At 42.8% G+C, this 16,104-nt stretch overlaps 1 protein-coding gene across 2 annotated transcripts in view; it reads right to left on the bottom strand.

Annotated features, from left to right (window-relative positions):
- The window catches only part of ADAMTSL1 (ADAMTS like 1), an 882,329-nt gene that overhangs the window by 133,690 nt on the left and 732,535 nt on the right, over nucleotides 1–16,104 (bottom strand). For both annotated transcript variants that reach the window (XM_028150731.2, XM_008145030.3), the window contains one exon: nucleotides 7,842–8,052. In XM_028150731.2, the coding sequence (XP_028006532.2) occupies nucleotides 7,842–8,052 (211 nt within the window). The remainder of the gene's footprint in view (nucleotides 1–7,841; nucleotides 8,053–16,104) is intronic.

The raw sequence follows: 16,104 nt of genomic DNA on the forward strand, positions 1-16,104 counted from the left end.
TGTATTAGATGCTGGGATTTAGGATGATTAATAAATGGTTACTATGTCTCAGGTATTTGTAGTCCAGCTAGGGAGAAAAAATTACTATAAAATGTGATTAGTTTTACAAAAGAGGGAATACAGAGGAAAGTATAATTAAGTCTTTATGGAAAAGTTGGGGCCTGGCTGGTGGTGCACAGTGATTGAGCATCTATCTATGAACCAGGAGGTCACGATTAGATTCCCAGTCAGGGCACATGCCCGGGTTGTGGGCTTGATCCCCAGTAGGGACATGCAGGAGGCAGCTGATCAATTATTCTCTCTCATCATTGATGTTTCTATCTCTCTCTCTCTCCCTTCCTCTCTGAAAACAATAAAAATATATTTTTAAAAAAGAGTTGGGGAAGGTTCCTCAGAGGAGGTTGGCCAGGGAAACAGGAGTGCTGGCAGAGGGAGAACAGGTGTTCATGGACTCAGGGTATGAAGGACATGTCATGTTCATTACCTGTGAGGGGCCATGAAAAGGTGGACCTTAGGTTTCACGGGAAGGGTGGTTGGTAAGTGAGACTGAGAAGGCAGATGAGGGGCTGACTGTGAAGGGTCTTGAACATAATCTCAAGACCATGCGGTGTCATTAAGGATTTTAAAGTAACAGTTAACATGATCCAGTTGTAGAAAAACTCAGGCAGCCAAGGCCAATGGGTTCCAAAGACAACTGCCCTTTGAGATGTTAATAGTTGTGCCATGGAGAAGAGCCTTCCAGGTCAAGTAACTCTAAACAACACAGCATATTTTACACCTACTAAAATAGTAATAGTAATACATTATATATGACTATTTTAAAGGCTCAACAGGGGTCCTGTAGTCAGGAACCATCAATACCAGGTTGGGAAATACCGGATGAGAATTAAGGCAAGACAACACAGGGAGACCAAGTAAAAGGCTGTTTGTAATGGTTTGGTGAACTGTGAGGACTAGAACCAGCACAGTAAGAGAAGGATTAAGAAGGAAGAGAACAGTTGGGTTTGGGAAGGTATAGGAGGTGGAATCCAAAGGTTTCAGGTGTAATGTGAAGGACAGACAAGGCTGAGATGGCTCCAGTTACCAGCTACAGAACAGGCTAGAAGATGGTGTCACCCAAACCACAAAACCCATGAAGGGGGACTGGAAAAGGTGGAAGGTAGGCATGTTATCAAGCTTGGTGTTAGACCTTTGATATTTGTAACTTTGCAATATTTGAGACTGAGAGGTTAAAAAGGCAGTTAGAGGCAACAGAGGTGGAAATTGAGCCAGAACACATTAGGGCCCTGAGAAACAAAGAAAATGAGGACCGAATCTCACTTACTAAACAAGACTATAAAAATGGGAATAGAATTTCTAGCCCACTATTTTGTGGATTAGAATTTCTTCAATCATCTAACTTCTTAAACCTGGAAGTACAGGGGGTGTACTTCCTCTTTAATATTCCTGTTACTGGGTGAAGCATGGGGTTGCACACCCACAAAAACCCAGAGCAATTATTACAAGGAGCTTTCTGCTAATACAAACCAAAGTACTACTACTCATGTGAGATTTGACCTCTGATCTCGGTTTTGCTTACATTTATTGTTGATTCTAAAGGTAGAATGAGGTGCATTTTCTTATGAGATATACCACCGAAACTGAGATAAACATCCTGAGAGATTTTTCCTCTCCTGACACAACATTTTAAATAAACGTGGTCTCTAACTTGTAAGGATATTTATTTTAATCACTGGAATATAACAAAACTGATGACTAAATGGACTCTTCTGCCAGAATTCAGTCCTCAAAGGCAGAGCAAAGTTATTCTTGTCTCTCTGTGTTTAAATATAGAAAATGAAAAATTTAATTCTCAAGCATTTGTAGTTGTCATTAAAATTCTCTTTTTTCCCCTTAATATTACCAGCAGGGACTCTTCTCCCATACACCTTTTTATGCAGCTAAACTTCAGGCATTTTGAATTGTAATCCTGATTTTTAAGAAAGGAGTATATAGGGAAATGATTGCATAATTACAGTTTTAAGCAAGGATGAAAATATGGGCTGTGGTGAATGTTTCAGTCTCTGCACAGATGTGCACAATATGTGTGTACAGTTGGGTGGACACAATCCTGAATATAAGATATAGGGAACATAGTGAAATATAAATTATGTTTTAGGGTGAACTCTCTGATTCTTTTGGTTTAACTTGTCTATCACCTTTCTCTTTTTTCCCCTCATTTCTCTTAGATTTTTTTTAAAGAATAAAAACGAATACAGAGAGAAGATTGATGCATACAAAGCTCATGGACAATGGTGAGGAGTGTGGAAGTAGAAGACAGGTTTTGAATCTCAAGTACCTTGTGCTAGTAGAGATTGATGCTTATAGTCAGCCCACAAAATAGCAGATCGTAGTAGGCTGAGTAGTGACTCCCAAAGATATCTACATCTTAATCCCTGAAACCTATGCATATGTTACCTTACATGGTAAAAGAGACTTTTACCATGCAGTTGTGATTAAATTAAGCATTTTGAGATGGGGAGATTATCCAGGTGGGATTGATTGTAGTCACAGTGGTCCTTATAAGAGGGAGGCAGGAGGTTCAGAATCAGATCAGAGAGAGAGAGAGAGAGAGAGAGAGAGAGAGAGAGAGAGAGAGAGGATGTAAGGACAGAATTAGAGGTTGATGTGAAGCACTTTGAAGGAGCCATGAGCCAAGGAAATAAGGGGTCTCCAGAAACTGGAAGAGGCAGGGTAATAGATTCTCCCCTAGAGTCTCTGGAAGGAATGCAGGCCTGCTAACAAACACCTTGATTTTGGCCAAGTGGAACTGACCTCCAGAGCCACTTTATGTGTGGTAAGTTGTTACAGCAGCAGTGGGAAACTAATACACAGATGAACTGCCCGGGATATAGGCAACGCATACCGAATGTTATGTAAACTGCTCATTTTGGAACTGGTATTAGATTTCCTCACAATTTAATACTTGAGCAAATGGTAAAGAGGTCTTGGGAAAGCTGTACTGCATAGGGAACAGAGAATGGATTTGGAAACCTCCGGGCCCCCCGTTTCATTTATTGGCTGTGTGACCCAGGGGAAGCACAGCCTCTCCGAGCCTTTCCTCAGAGGGCTGCTGTAGGAATGAAGGAGAATATTCAAGAGCAGTAGAATGAGTTCTTCCACATGAGTGTGAATTCGTGGTAATCTCTCAGTGCTTCAGGTTCCTCATCAGTGAAGTGGGGATAATTGTAGTAACTACCACATTAAGGATAGTGAGGATGACATGAATTAAACGTGTCAAGTGCCTAGAACTGTGCATGATACATAGTGAGTGCTTCTCTTTAGTAAGTGCTTCTCCTGAAATGAAGTGGATGTTCAACAAATGAGCTGGCAGACTCACCATGGACCTTTTCAGCACCATCTTCGGTGCTTTCATACCTGCATGGGGTGTGGTAGAGTCTCACTGAAACCTGGTCTCTGCTGTCATTGACCTGGTGGTCTAACTCAGAAGTCACAGGAAAGCACCTGTCCAGGTAAGGTGGTATCTGACTGTTAAATGAACAGCACTGGTCAAGAACAGCGTGTGACTTCAGTGTGGGAGGACGGTAGAGGTCCTGGCAGAAGAGGTAGGACGCCTGCCCTACTTTGACAGACAGGCAGAGGGAAGGGGAACTATATGTGGGCAGGGAGAAGTGTGGGCAGATAGCAATGTACCTGCTGAGATGGGAGAAGCAAGGCTGGAGGTGGGCAGGCCATTGGGCTTTATTACATAACCATAGAGAATCACTGAGACAAACCTTAGCAGAAGACTGTTATGATCAAGGTGTGTTAGACTGACTTTTGGCTCATACAAAGTGGTTCTCAGCCATGGTGCTGTAACACACCAGTGTGATATAGCCTCTTAATGAGGTGTATGTGATACGTTAATATATAGCCAACACCAAAGTTGATGATGATATATGTGTATATTAAAAAAAAATTAGAGAAGACTGATGCACTAAATATGTGTTTCAAAAGCCAACTAAACAAAAACCAACATGATTTTAAAGCTAAATTGATAAAGAGAAATATTAAATGAATCTTTCAGTAAGACCAGAGATAAAAACCAAGGCACACAGTATTGCGTTAAGAGGCAGAACTGAAATAAAGAAGGCCCCCTAAAAACCAAATGTAGAGTTAGATTTCTGCTTCACATCTGCCTAATTGTTTCTAAACTAAAATTTTAACATAAATACTTGGACTCCACTCGAGGTCCCTCCAGACCTGCAGAATGTGTAAATATTGGCTATTTGCCACTTGTCAGGCAAATGCTCTACAAGGTACAAAGAAGGTTGCGTTCTTAGCAGGCAAATGAAGATTAACTGAAATTATGCTCCCCCCCTGAAAGAAAAGCATATTGCATGAGGCCAGTATAGCCCAGTGTTCAAACCGCAAGGAGGGGGAGTTTCTCCCTTCAAATGGGCCACAATCCATCGTCCATGGGGTTATCTTCTTCTTGAAATGAAGCATTTGATCCCCCATCTCCTTTTCTTTCACACGAATAAAGACAGTAAACTGCCTCACTGATGTGGTTCAGTGGTTGAGCATCAAATCATGAACCAAGAGGTCGCAGGTTAGGTTCCAGTCAGGTCACCTGCCCGGGTTGTGGGCTGGATCCCCAGCAGGGGGCATGCAGGAGGCAGCCAATAGATGTTGATGTTTCTCTCTCATTGATGTTTCTATTTCTCTCTCCCTGTCCCTTCCTCTCTCTAAAAAAACCCAATAAAAACATTAACAAAAACAACAACAACAAAAAGACAGTGAACTGGGTGTTGAAGGATTAGAGACTTCAGCACTATCCTCTGTTAGATCCAAGCAGCTAAATGGGACAGACCTTGAGAGTACACAGCAGGTTTCCTTGTCACAAAAGGATTGCCAAGAACCAGGGCTCACCAGACAAATGGATGATCAACAGCTGGTGTCCTAAGTACTCCCTGAAGACAACAGCCAATTAGCCTGGAGACACATGTTACTCTCGACTTATTCCATATAACATAAACAATGACTTCCTTTCTTTTAATAAATGGTCACTAATAGCTGTTTCTGCCATATAAACTTAATCAAAGAAGTAGGACTCTAGGAAATAATGTAACAAAAATAGTCTATCATTACCACTAGGTTCAGAGAGATTCCTGGAAGTGACCAAGGACCCTTAAAACAGACCCCATGCACCAAATGCTTTAACAGCTCTTTTCTTTCCTGGAGGATAGAATCGTTGGTGGCTTTTACTTTCTATGTTCTTTACTTCTTACTATGTTTTAATAATTTCCACAATTATTATGTATTGAGTATGAAATAGGATATTTTTAAAGGTCCTAATAAAGTGTAGTCAGTGGCTCATTGGATGGACTTTAAAGAGCTGTTTACTATTCGTTTCCTGATCTGAAAAGTGTACTTATACAAGCATACCTTGGAGATATTACAGATTCGGTTCCAGACCCCCGCAATAAAGCAGGTTGTAATCTTTTTGCTGGTGAAGGGTCTTGCCTTCAATGTGTAAAAACACCCAAAAACCCCTGCAGTATCTGTGAAGCACAATAAAACAAGCCATATCTGTACTTGAGTTATCCCCAAAACTTTTCCCTAATGGAAGGAAATAGAAAGTTTTCCAAATGAATTCATGTCTTAACAGGCCCAAGGTAGGTGGAAAATGGAAGGATATTTACTCCTTGGAAATCCACTCTTTTTAATAGGGAGACTGGGCATGGTGCTATCAAAAGACCAAAAAAGGTCCTGTACATGGAAGTGCTCTAAAACCTTAAAAACACCATAGGTTACTGCGGTTGTTCAATAACCTAAAGGGATTGGTATTTCACTCACTTTTACTGGCAGGTCAATATGACCTATAACCATGTAGCAAACAGAACAGTTAGATATAAAGTCAGAATTTTCAGGGCTTGTGTGGCAGTATTCTTGATCTATTTATCCCTTTTGTCATTCAATAAATGTTCTATCCAGAACTTACTATGTGCTTAATGGCAAAACAAGCTAATAATACAGCGACTTAATAGTTTCAACAATGGAGGTTGAGTTGGGCTGATTCCTTGTTCTGTCTGAGGGCTTGCATGGGTTAGTGGTGCAGTTTAAGGTCCTGGATTCACTTCAGTTAAAGGTAAAAGTATGAATACACTAGAAACCAGGAGACCTGGGTTCTGGGCTAGCCTTTAAGATCTTGGACAAGGTCATATCTCAGACAGTTTACATCATCTGTAAAACAAAGGGGCTCATACATAATCCCCGAGGGCCCTTTCGGCCACAGTGGTCTCCAACAATGGAAAGGATCCCATAAAACTGGTTGATGGCCAACCCTAAATTTGCTAGCTCTGTGAGCCTCCGTTTCCTCAAGCCCTAAAATGAAGATAATAAAACCTACGTTTCACTGGATAGTTGGGAGGATTCAATTAGGTGTAATACTATATATTTCTTAACCAAACACTGTTACATAGACACTGAAAATGTGTAACATCCTCTTGACTTCCACAAACCATCACACAAAGATGGACTTTATGAACTTAGCCATAGTCCTTTAAGCTCTAAAAGAAAATGTACAGTCAATATCTGTTTCCTGATGTTTTATGTTTTAGTGTTTTGCTCACTCATTACTATTTGAGCCTTGGAGCACTTTGCTAAGGCACAGCCCCATGATGGGCTGGGAGAAGGCAGGGGCTCTGGCACCTGATCGTGACTAGCACAGAGAACGGGTGGGGAACAGCAAGGGTATGCACTACGCTGCTACCCTCTCTCCTTCTCATTTGTAACCCTCTACTTTATCATTCTAATTGGGACAGAGTTGAGAGTAAAAAACTGTTTTTAGTAAAACCAGGATGTATGTCCCCCTGACCTTTCAGCCTTACTTTTTGTGACCTTTGATGTCACTTCAAGGTCCTGGGGCTGGAGCTATGACTGATGTCCTAACGGGGTGGAAATGGCCAAATAGGATTCTATTAAAATCATTAAAATTCTTCTGTGCTGTTTTAAAGGCATGCAAAAAGATTATTTAAAGTTTGATAAATGTAAGTTTAGATAAGATACTGTGATAAAATAGTTTTGTTTGTATTATTGTAATGTATGCTTTGGAGGGGGGTCAGCAAAGTTTTTCTGTAAGAGGACAGAGTACATATTTCAGGTTTGGCGGGCCATATGGTCTCTGTCACAACCACACAGTTCTGTCCTTGCAGGGCGAAAGCAGCCATAGACAATACATATAAAAGAATGGGTGTTGCTGTGTTCCAATAAAACTTTAGTGGCAACAACTGGCTGTGAGCTGGATTTGGCTTTGGGCTGCAGTTGCTAAGCCCTGCTTTAAAGCAACAGTTCCCAGACTTTTGGAATTCACAGGACTAGGAAAAAAAAAATGTCTGGAGTTGATTCAAGATTTCTAACTTTTTATTTTACTAAGTCATTATGTTAAAAAAAAAAAGAAACATCATTGCCTAGTCCCTTTATCTCTTAGAATTTTAATTAGCAAAAAAACTAGAAAGGCTACAGATTCAGGACAAATTCAGCTTTATGGAAAACCTACCACATTGTCCTTATTTCTAAGACTTTTCATGAGCCTGGTGAAAGCTTTGTCACGAATATGCTCAGGTTACTTACTACATGGTTCATTTGAGTTGCTTTTGGAGATTACATGGTGCGGCACAGTAGAAAGAACATGGTATGTAATTAAAAGAGCTGGAGTTGAATAAGATTGGCGGAGTACTCACTAGGGAAAAAATGAGCTGACCTTGAACATTCCTTTAAAGGAACAGAACGACTCGAAGAGAGTGACCCCTTGTCCTGAATCCCTGATGCAAACACAAACTCCAATACTCAGAACTCACCGGCTGCCATTGCGCAGGGTACCAGGCTGGGGGACAGTTGAAGCGGTTACAAGCTTGCACGGTGCTGGGCTTGTGCTGGCGACACAGGTCATCAGCCAGGATTACTGTTTCATTCATCTCTCTGGAGCGTATCTGGGAGCAGAAGACGTCTCTGGTCTGCAGGCCAACCCCACAGGTGAGGCTGCATGGACTCCACTTGCCAATTTCCCACCTGGGAAGAAATCAGAGAAGAGGACACCCTGAGCACCTGTGCAGAGAACACTGCCCATGATGTGAAATGTTGTTAATGGAGTAAAAACAGCTACCTGGGAATGTGGGAAGTTCCAGCACAAAGATTGGCTAGGAATTCTATCCTCCGCCTCAGATCCACCCTTTCCCTTTATGCTCCTGCATTTATTTACTTCGACTAAAGCAAAGAAGTTGATAAAACAGAACATTCAATTTTACCCACAAAATCATCAAGAATGATCTCAATCGTGTTTATTTTGATGGAACATAAACTTCATCAAAATAAGGAGGGCGTGCTAGGTAAGACGTAAAGGCTTTGGGCACCACGTATTGAAGAGTGAGCCTAGAAGAAGCCTTTATGTTCATCTCTCCAGCTCCCATTCTTAGCGACACTGAAAAAATGGTGCTTGTTTTTCCTTGGCTTCAAAGTGAAAGGTCGTTGGCTCCAACTTCCTTCAAGCTTCCATCACAGCATAGAAACAAACGCCTCTGTCCTATGTATAAATCTCATCCCTGCCTGGGACTGGAGAATGTAACAAAAGTGAAGGTTGCTAAGTAGATCAGTCTTCTTGAGGGAAAGTAACTGGAGAGAACTCCTCATTATCTGGAGGTGGAAGTCAAATAACCACAGATGAGTTGAGTGCATAAATGGGCCATTCCAAATGGCCACGTCTCAAGAAGTGCATTTATAACGAGCCAAGGACCTATAAACATATTCCCACTGCATTTCCCTGCTGTTGCAGCCTCCAAAATGGGAATGATAAGGATAAAGCTCAGTTGCCTGGGCTCTGAGTCAGAAGTGCTCTTTAATGATCACTTTTAGAAAGCTCTGTTTACAATGTGAGGCAGAAAGATACTACAATAGGACTTAGCCAAGAAAAGCATCGCAAGGGTGTCCTTCAGTAGCTAGGTTCCTTACCTTCCATAGCCAGCCCTAAAAATTGGTTTAAATTCTTCAGCCTTAATATTTTTTTTGTCAGACTGTAAAACTGAGTGTATACTCAATCTGTTCCTGCTACTCTGATATGTAACTACTTTTCCAATCCTTATTTCCATGACCTCCTTTCATCGACTCTATGTTTAAGCTATATCTGTAGTAAACTACTTTCTTATTCTCAATTCATGCTCTCCAGTATTTTCTAACTCTGTGTTTACTCAAATTGTTAATCCTAATTTGGAATACTTTGGGTCCTTTCCTTATCCCTCAAAATTTATTCCATTTCTACATATCCAAATTTGATCCACATTTAAAGGATTATACCTGTGGCAGGCACATATCATTTTCTCAACTGTATTATAGTTATTCTGCCTGTTAAGAGCCCTATGGGAGTATTTGCCTCTTAAAAGCAAGGTCTATGTCTGAGTCAGTTTTGTATCTCTCACAAGGTTCATCATAGCACCTTCTAGATAATTAATGTATATTGTTAATTATTTCCTGATAAATTAGCAAATGGAAGGGATCTACCATCAGAGTGGGCACTTTACACATGCCATGTCATTAATTACCTCCATAACAACATGAGACAGGCTCTACTGGGTTTCCTCATTTTACAGTTGGCCAAGAGGCTGACTTGCCCAAACGTGGGTGTACCTGGCTCCAAAGCCTTTGTGCTTTCTATTGTACCATGCTATCTCCAGAAAATACCTTGGAAATTGTCCTATCAACATTCACTAAATTTTAAATGAATAGAAGAGGAGAAGCTGGGTTGAATATATTTCTTTCAGCTCCTATCTGAATGCCTATAAACTTATTTTGGAATCCCTAGCTTGGGTGAATCCCACACTTTAATATGTTGTGGGGTTATTGGTTTTAAAATACATACACACATTCTTTGTCATTTCGCCCTTCTAAAGATGAAGTCTTGAGAGAGGGCTGAAATCAGTGACTCCACTGTAATGAAGAGAATGAGGCAGGGTGATGCTTTGTAACTTCCAAAACTAAATCATAAAAAGTTTAATACAGCATTGCCGACTATACTTACAATGTTGTACAGCAGGTCTCTAGAGCTTATTCATCTTGTACAACTGAAACTCTATGCCCATTGCTTGGTAACTCCCCATTTCCTGCTCCCCCGAGCCCTTGGCAACCACCATTCCACTCTTTGAGTTTATCAATTTGACTATTTTAGATACTGCATATAAGTGGAATTATGGAGTACTTATCCTTCTGTGACTGGCTTATTTCACTTAGCATAATGTCCTTAAGATTTATGTTGTCCCACGTTGCAAATTTACTTTGTGTTTAAGGCTGAATAATATTCCATTCTATGTAGAGACCAAATGTCCTTTATCCATTCATCTGTCTATGGGCATTTAGGTTGCTTCCACATCTTTGCTATTGTGAATAGTGAGTATATAGTGGACATGGGAGTGCTCATATCTCTTCAAGGTCCTGACGTTTTTGGATAAAATATCCAGAAGTGGGATGGCTGAATAATATGGTAGCTCTATTTTTAATTTTCTGAGGAACCACCTGAAAAACTGTACTGTTTTTCATAGTGGCTGCACCATTTTGCATTCCTAACAATGGTGGGTAAGGGTTCCATTTTCTCCACACCCTCACAAATATCACACTTGTGATATTTCATGGAATTTTAAAAAATAATAGCCATCTTGACAAGTTTGAGTTGATATCTCATTGTGGTTTTGATTTGTATTTCCCTGATGAGTAGTGGCATTGAGCAATATTCATATATCTGCTGGCTATTTGTTTGTCTTGTTTGAAGAAATGTCTATTCTAGTCTTTAGCCCATTTTAATTTTGAATTAATTGTTGTGTTTGTTTGTTTGCTATTGAGTTGTAGGATTTCTTTATATATTTTAGAGATTAACTCCTTATCAGATAGATGATTTGCTTTTTCATTCTGTTGATTGTTTCCTTTATTGTGCTCAGGTATTGTGTACTTGTAATCTATTACCTTGATGAGAGCATGGCGGTATGGCTATTCTGGTTTACCACTTGTTACGGGTTGGTATGAATCCCCCATCAGAATCCTAACCCCCAGTCCTTCAGAATGTGAACTTATTAGGAAGCAGGGTCATTGCAGATGCAATCACTTGAGATGAGGTCATACTAGAGTAGGATGGTCCCTTAATCCAACATGACTGTGGTCCCCATAAGATCTGAGGGAAGAATGCCGTGTAATGACAGACAGAGAGCCAGTGATGCATCTACAAGCAAAGGAATGTTGAGGATTGCCAGCAAACACCAGAAGCTACATGAGGCAAGGACGGATTCTCCCTCACAGGGTTCAGAGGGAGCATGGCCCTGCTGACGCTTTGATTTTGAGCACGACTTTTGCCTCCAGACTATGAGAGAATAAATCTCTGTTGTTTTAACCACCCTGTTTGTGGTACTTTGTTACAGCGGCCCTTAGAAACCAGCACACCCCTGTAACCTCAGTGCCTAGCATGGTGCCTGGAACACAGCAGATGCTCAGTAAGTACGAGGTGAGTGGAGCCCCAGTCAACTGTGTGGGTACCTTTGGTTAGTCACTCAGTTGGTCAACCACTCAAGAACTAAACCACTCAAGAACTAACCACTCAACCACTAAAGAACTGCCACCACCAATTTCAAAGACCCCAAAGCTCTGAACACCATAGAGTTTTCTTCAGTGTGGTATAAACTATTGGTGACAACACTGGACATGAATTGACGTAATGCTTTTATAGGTCACATCCCGATTGGTGTAAATATTAACTTATTTTACTATAACAGTATTAGCCTGATGGATTATGCTCCCCCTCCCGACCCCCCCACCCCGAAATTACTAGGGGTGTTATACATTTTATGTCTTAATAATCCTAAAAATACAAAAATTCTGAATTTCAAACACATGAGCCACAATGATTTTGGCTAAAGGACCCTGGTCCTATATAAAAAAGGATGGTAATCATAATCACTGTGGTTTCTTTCAGCTTTTAGGCTTCAGTTTGGGCCTTCGGGAGACTCTGGTTCCCTCAGAGTTCTCTTTCTATAAGGCTTTCTTTCCTCTCAGTCCTTCTCCACACTCCTGTCCCTTTTGTCAAAACCTGCTTTCAAGGAAAGTTCTGAGAGCTGACAGGTCAGAGCTGACGCTCTGTAGCTTCGGGCTGGACCCTGCCCAGGTTCTGAGTGATTGACACCTGATCACAGGCAGGCAGGCAGGTGACAGAGGGCTACCTCCCACCCACAAGGCTAGAATTAGTCTTCCTGCCCTCTGCCCAGCAACAGGTATACTTGAATTGGCCTGTCTTTTAAACTGGATTTTAGGTTTAGCCTTGGTTTCCCAATTCCCTGATGGTGCTAGAGTTCTGCCCAAAGCCCAGCCTATTAGATTGTTGTTCTGTCACTCTGTCTAGAGCTGGCCAGTTCCTGACCTTGGGCTGGGCAGAGACCCTTAGCCATGAGCTATAAGTCATAATGTGACAGCAACCTAGCTGATAGCACACATTATTGCTAATAACAATAGTGAGTCTAACATTTACACAGAACTTGCAATGAGCCAGACACTTTCTAGTTGCTTTATGTGTATTGTCTTCTGTAATCCTCTCCATACCCCTGTGAGAGAGATGCTAATATTATTTGTATTTTAACAACAAGGAGCTGAGGCCTGGAGAAGTTAAAAGAGTAATTAGTCATGGCCCACAATGCCTCCTGCCAACACTCACACAGATGTCAGTGCCACTTGCATTACATCCAAGTCTACCAAGACTTGGACACATGGGGCTGAGACTGGGGCTGCTCCCTATCACAGAGGCCAGCACCGTGGATGTATAAGCCCTGGCTCCACACCCCAGAATTAGAGCAGGACTCAAGGTTAAGGTCACCCAAGATGTGGGATACATATTTGCATCAACCCTATGAAGAAGGTACTACAAGTTCCCACAGGGGAACGTTATAAAGGCTCTCAGAAGTAATTTGTCCAAATCACACAGCTAGTAAACAAGAGAATCAGGATTCAAACTTAGGCAGTCTGGCTCCTACATGCTTAATTATATTCTGCTACTTCTTAGGGTCAGAATAATGAATACAGCAGAAGAAAATAGATGTGAAATGCACACTTTAGGATCCCTGATGCGTACAACTTCAGAAAATGACAAATGACAAAATGATAGCTCTATTCCTAAAGAATGGAAACACACTGATGCCACCCAGGGTTACAAATATACTTGGAGGTATTTCAATAACATAGCACTGGTATGTGGCAGTCCAATGGGCAAAGGCAGACTGCAGTCCCCCCAAGGACAGGTTTGCTTTTTGTAAAGGTGGCCATCAGAGATAACGTGGTCAATCAAGAACTCGTGGAGGCTGGCCTTCTTAGCAGCTTGTGTTTGTATTAGCTACACACAGGAGGAATTTTCACCTTCCTTTGGCTGAGGGCTCATTAGGTGAGTTGCCAAGGTTTTTTTCCCCCACTCTTTTAAAGAAAGTAATGAATGGCCTATTGTCTCCAGTAACTCATTTTATACATTTGCTGGTATAAATGCACATAATTTCTAAAGGCAGACTCTCCCTACCTCAAGCTATTATGCCCTGATACCCATCCCTTACCTTGGTTTTTGCAGCAAACTAGGGCTTGTTTCTTTATTCAAAAATTTAAAATAAAGTTTTTGTTAGATGGCAAAACGCCATTGTAAATTTCAGTTACTTGTTAGAAGCATTCTTTAAAACCTTGTGTCTAACCCTTCAACTTGGCATTTCTGCCCAACATTTCCATCCGTGACTTTTTAAAGTTCCTCACAGATGTCTGTTTCCTTCAGCATGCCTCTGGGGTCCGGAGGCAGACAGCAATCAGGCGATGGCCAATCACCATGGAGCACAGCCCTCCAGAAAGCCTGAGGCAGGGCACCGTCTAGGATCCTGTCCCACTCTAAGGGATTCAGACAATTACTAGCAGCTCCCAATTTATCTCTACATCTCCCACTTTCCAATTTACCCATAGCCCTAAGTTTCCGAAATACAAATCTTCTCACTTTACTTCCTCTGATTACAAACCCCCATAGGAGTCCAAGAGAGTTTTCAGGAGGGAGGGCCTGTCCAGGGCTCAGCTTTGGTCCAGTGCATTCACTAGGGGCGAGAGGGCATGGCATGACTGCAGCTGAACTTTCTAACTTGCTATTCCTCCCTCCCCTTCCTTCCTCTTCCCCCTTTTAGGGACTAAACTTTAGCCTGAGCCGTGATGAGGAATGGTCCATGGTATGTGACAAGGCTCAGCATTGGCCAAGGTAGCTGGGAATTGAACATTCAGGGAGGATTAAACAAATACATAAATATATGAAGAGGAATGAGAATCAGATGTCTTACTGTCAGAAAGTGGAATTGGATTGGTAGAAAATAGTGTGAAAGTGTGATTTTTTATTTTTCTAATTTTTCAATTAGAGTTGACATTCAATATTATTTTATATTAGTTTCAGGTGTACAGCATAGTGGTCAGACATTTATATAATTTACAAAGTGATCCCCCTAAGAAGTCTCGTACCCACCTGACACCATACATAGTTATTACAATATTATTGACTACTAGAGGCCCGGTGCATGAATTTGTGCACAGGTAGGGTCCCTAGGCCTGGCTGGCGATCAGGGCTGATCGGGGCCTTCCTTCCCCCAGCTGCGGGCCAGAGCCTTTCTTCATTCCACGCTGCCCCCTGGTGGTCAGCGCATGTCATAGCGAGTGGTCGAACTCCTGAGGGGACAATTTGCATATTAGCCTTTTATTATATAGGATATTAGAGGCCCGGTGCACGGATTTGTGCACCGGTGGGGTCCCTCGACCTGGCCTGTGGGGATTGGGCTGAAATCGGCTCTCCGACATCCCCTGAGGGGTCTTAGATTGTGAGAGGGTGGTTCTCAGGTGACACACCCCAGAATTGGGCTCCCTCCTCTCTTCTCCCAATATTATGTCACTTTCTCTTTGTATCTGTCTTGCTTCTTTCATTTCACTTTACCCTAAGTTTGGCGGTAACTGATGACTTGTGGGCATTTGGCTGCAAAATGCAATTATTTAGCAAATGGGGTTTACTTAGCCTGGAATCTAGTCAGCCTAGGGCAAGACCCTGCTCAGTGTCAGGCTCCCACCCAGGCCCTTCTGCCCAGGTAGAGTCCTGCGGTGGTGGGAACCTCCTTCTTCCCACCTGAGCTGCTCCTTTGCCTCCTTCCCTCCCCAGAGGTTGCCCACTGGTGCTACTGTCCCCCGGAAGGAGGGAAGCTGCAGTCGGTTTCCCAGCCGAGAGTGGTAGCAGGAAAATTCACTGCCTCCACTGGAAATCAATATTAAGCAGATGGGCTGGCGTGGGCGCCAGACTTTGGGGCTGCAGCCAGTAGGTCCTGCAAGTCTCATCATTTAGCTAATGGAGTAGAAAAGTTTCTGTGAGGGCCAGACCCACAACTTCTGCAATAGGCTAGAAGTCCGGTGGGAAGCCAGACCCAAAGTAGGGAGCCAATGGGCTAGAGGATTCGTGCACCAGTGGGGTCCCTCAGCCTGGCCTGCAGGGATCCAGACAAAACCAGTTCTCCGACATCCCCAGAGGAGTCCCGGATTGTGAGAGGGCGGTTCTTGGGTGATGCACCCTGGAATCGGGCTCCCTCCTCTCTGGTTTTGGGTGCATCACACGAGAACCGCAGCTGCCAAGTCACTGCAGCTCAGCAGCTCCTGCGTTGAGTGTCTGCCCTCTGGTGGTGAGTGCGCATGATAGCTACTGGTTGGACAGTCAAACGGTTGGCTGGTCAGCTGGTCACTTAGGCTTTTATATATAGAGAGAGACTAGAGGCCCGGTGCACGAAATTCATGCATGGAGGGGGTCCCCTCAGCCCAGCCTGCACCCTCTCCAATTTGGGACCCCTTGGGGGATGTCTGACTGTTGGACATTCCTCTCACAATCTGGGACCACTGGCTCTTAACTGCTCACCTACCTGCCTGCCTGATTACCCCTAACTGCCCCCCCTGATGGCCTGGTCACCCCCAACTGCCCCCTCTGCCAGCCTGGTTGCCCCCAACTGCCTCCCCGCCAGCCTGGTCACCCCTAACTCCCCCCCCCAACTGGCCTGGTTGCCCTTT

The sequence above is a fragment of the Eptesicus fuscus genome, chromosome 15 (genome assembly GCF_027574615.1).
Source record: "Eptesicus fuscus isolate TK198812 chromosome 15, DD_ASM_mEF_20220401, whole genome shotgun sequence".
In the NCBI taxonomy this organism is placed as follows: Eukaryota; Metazoa; Chordata; class Mammalia; order Chiroptera; family Vespertilionidae; genus Eptesicus; species Eptesicus fuscus.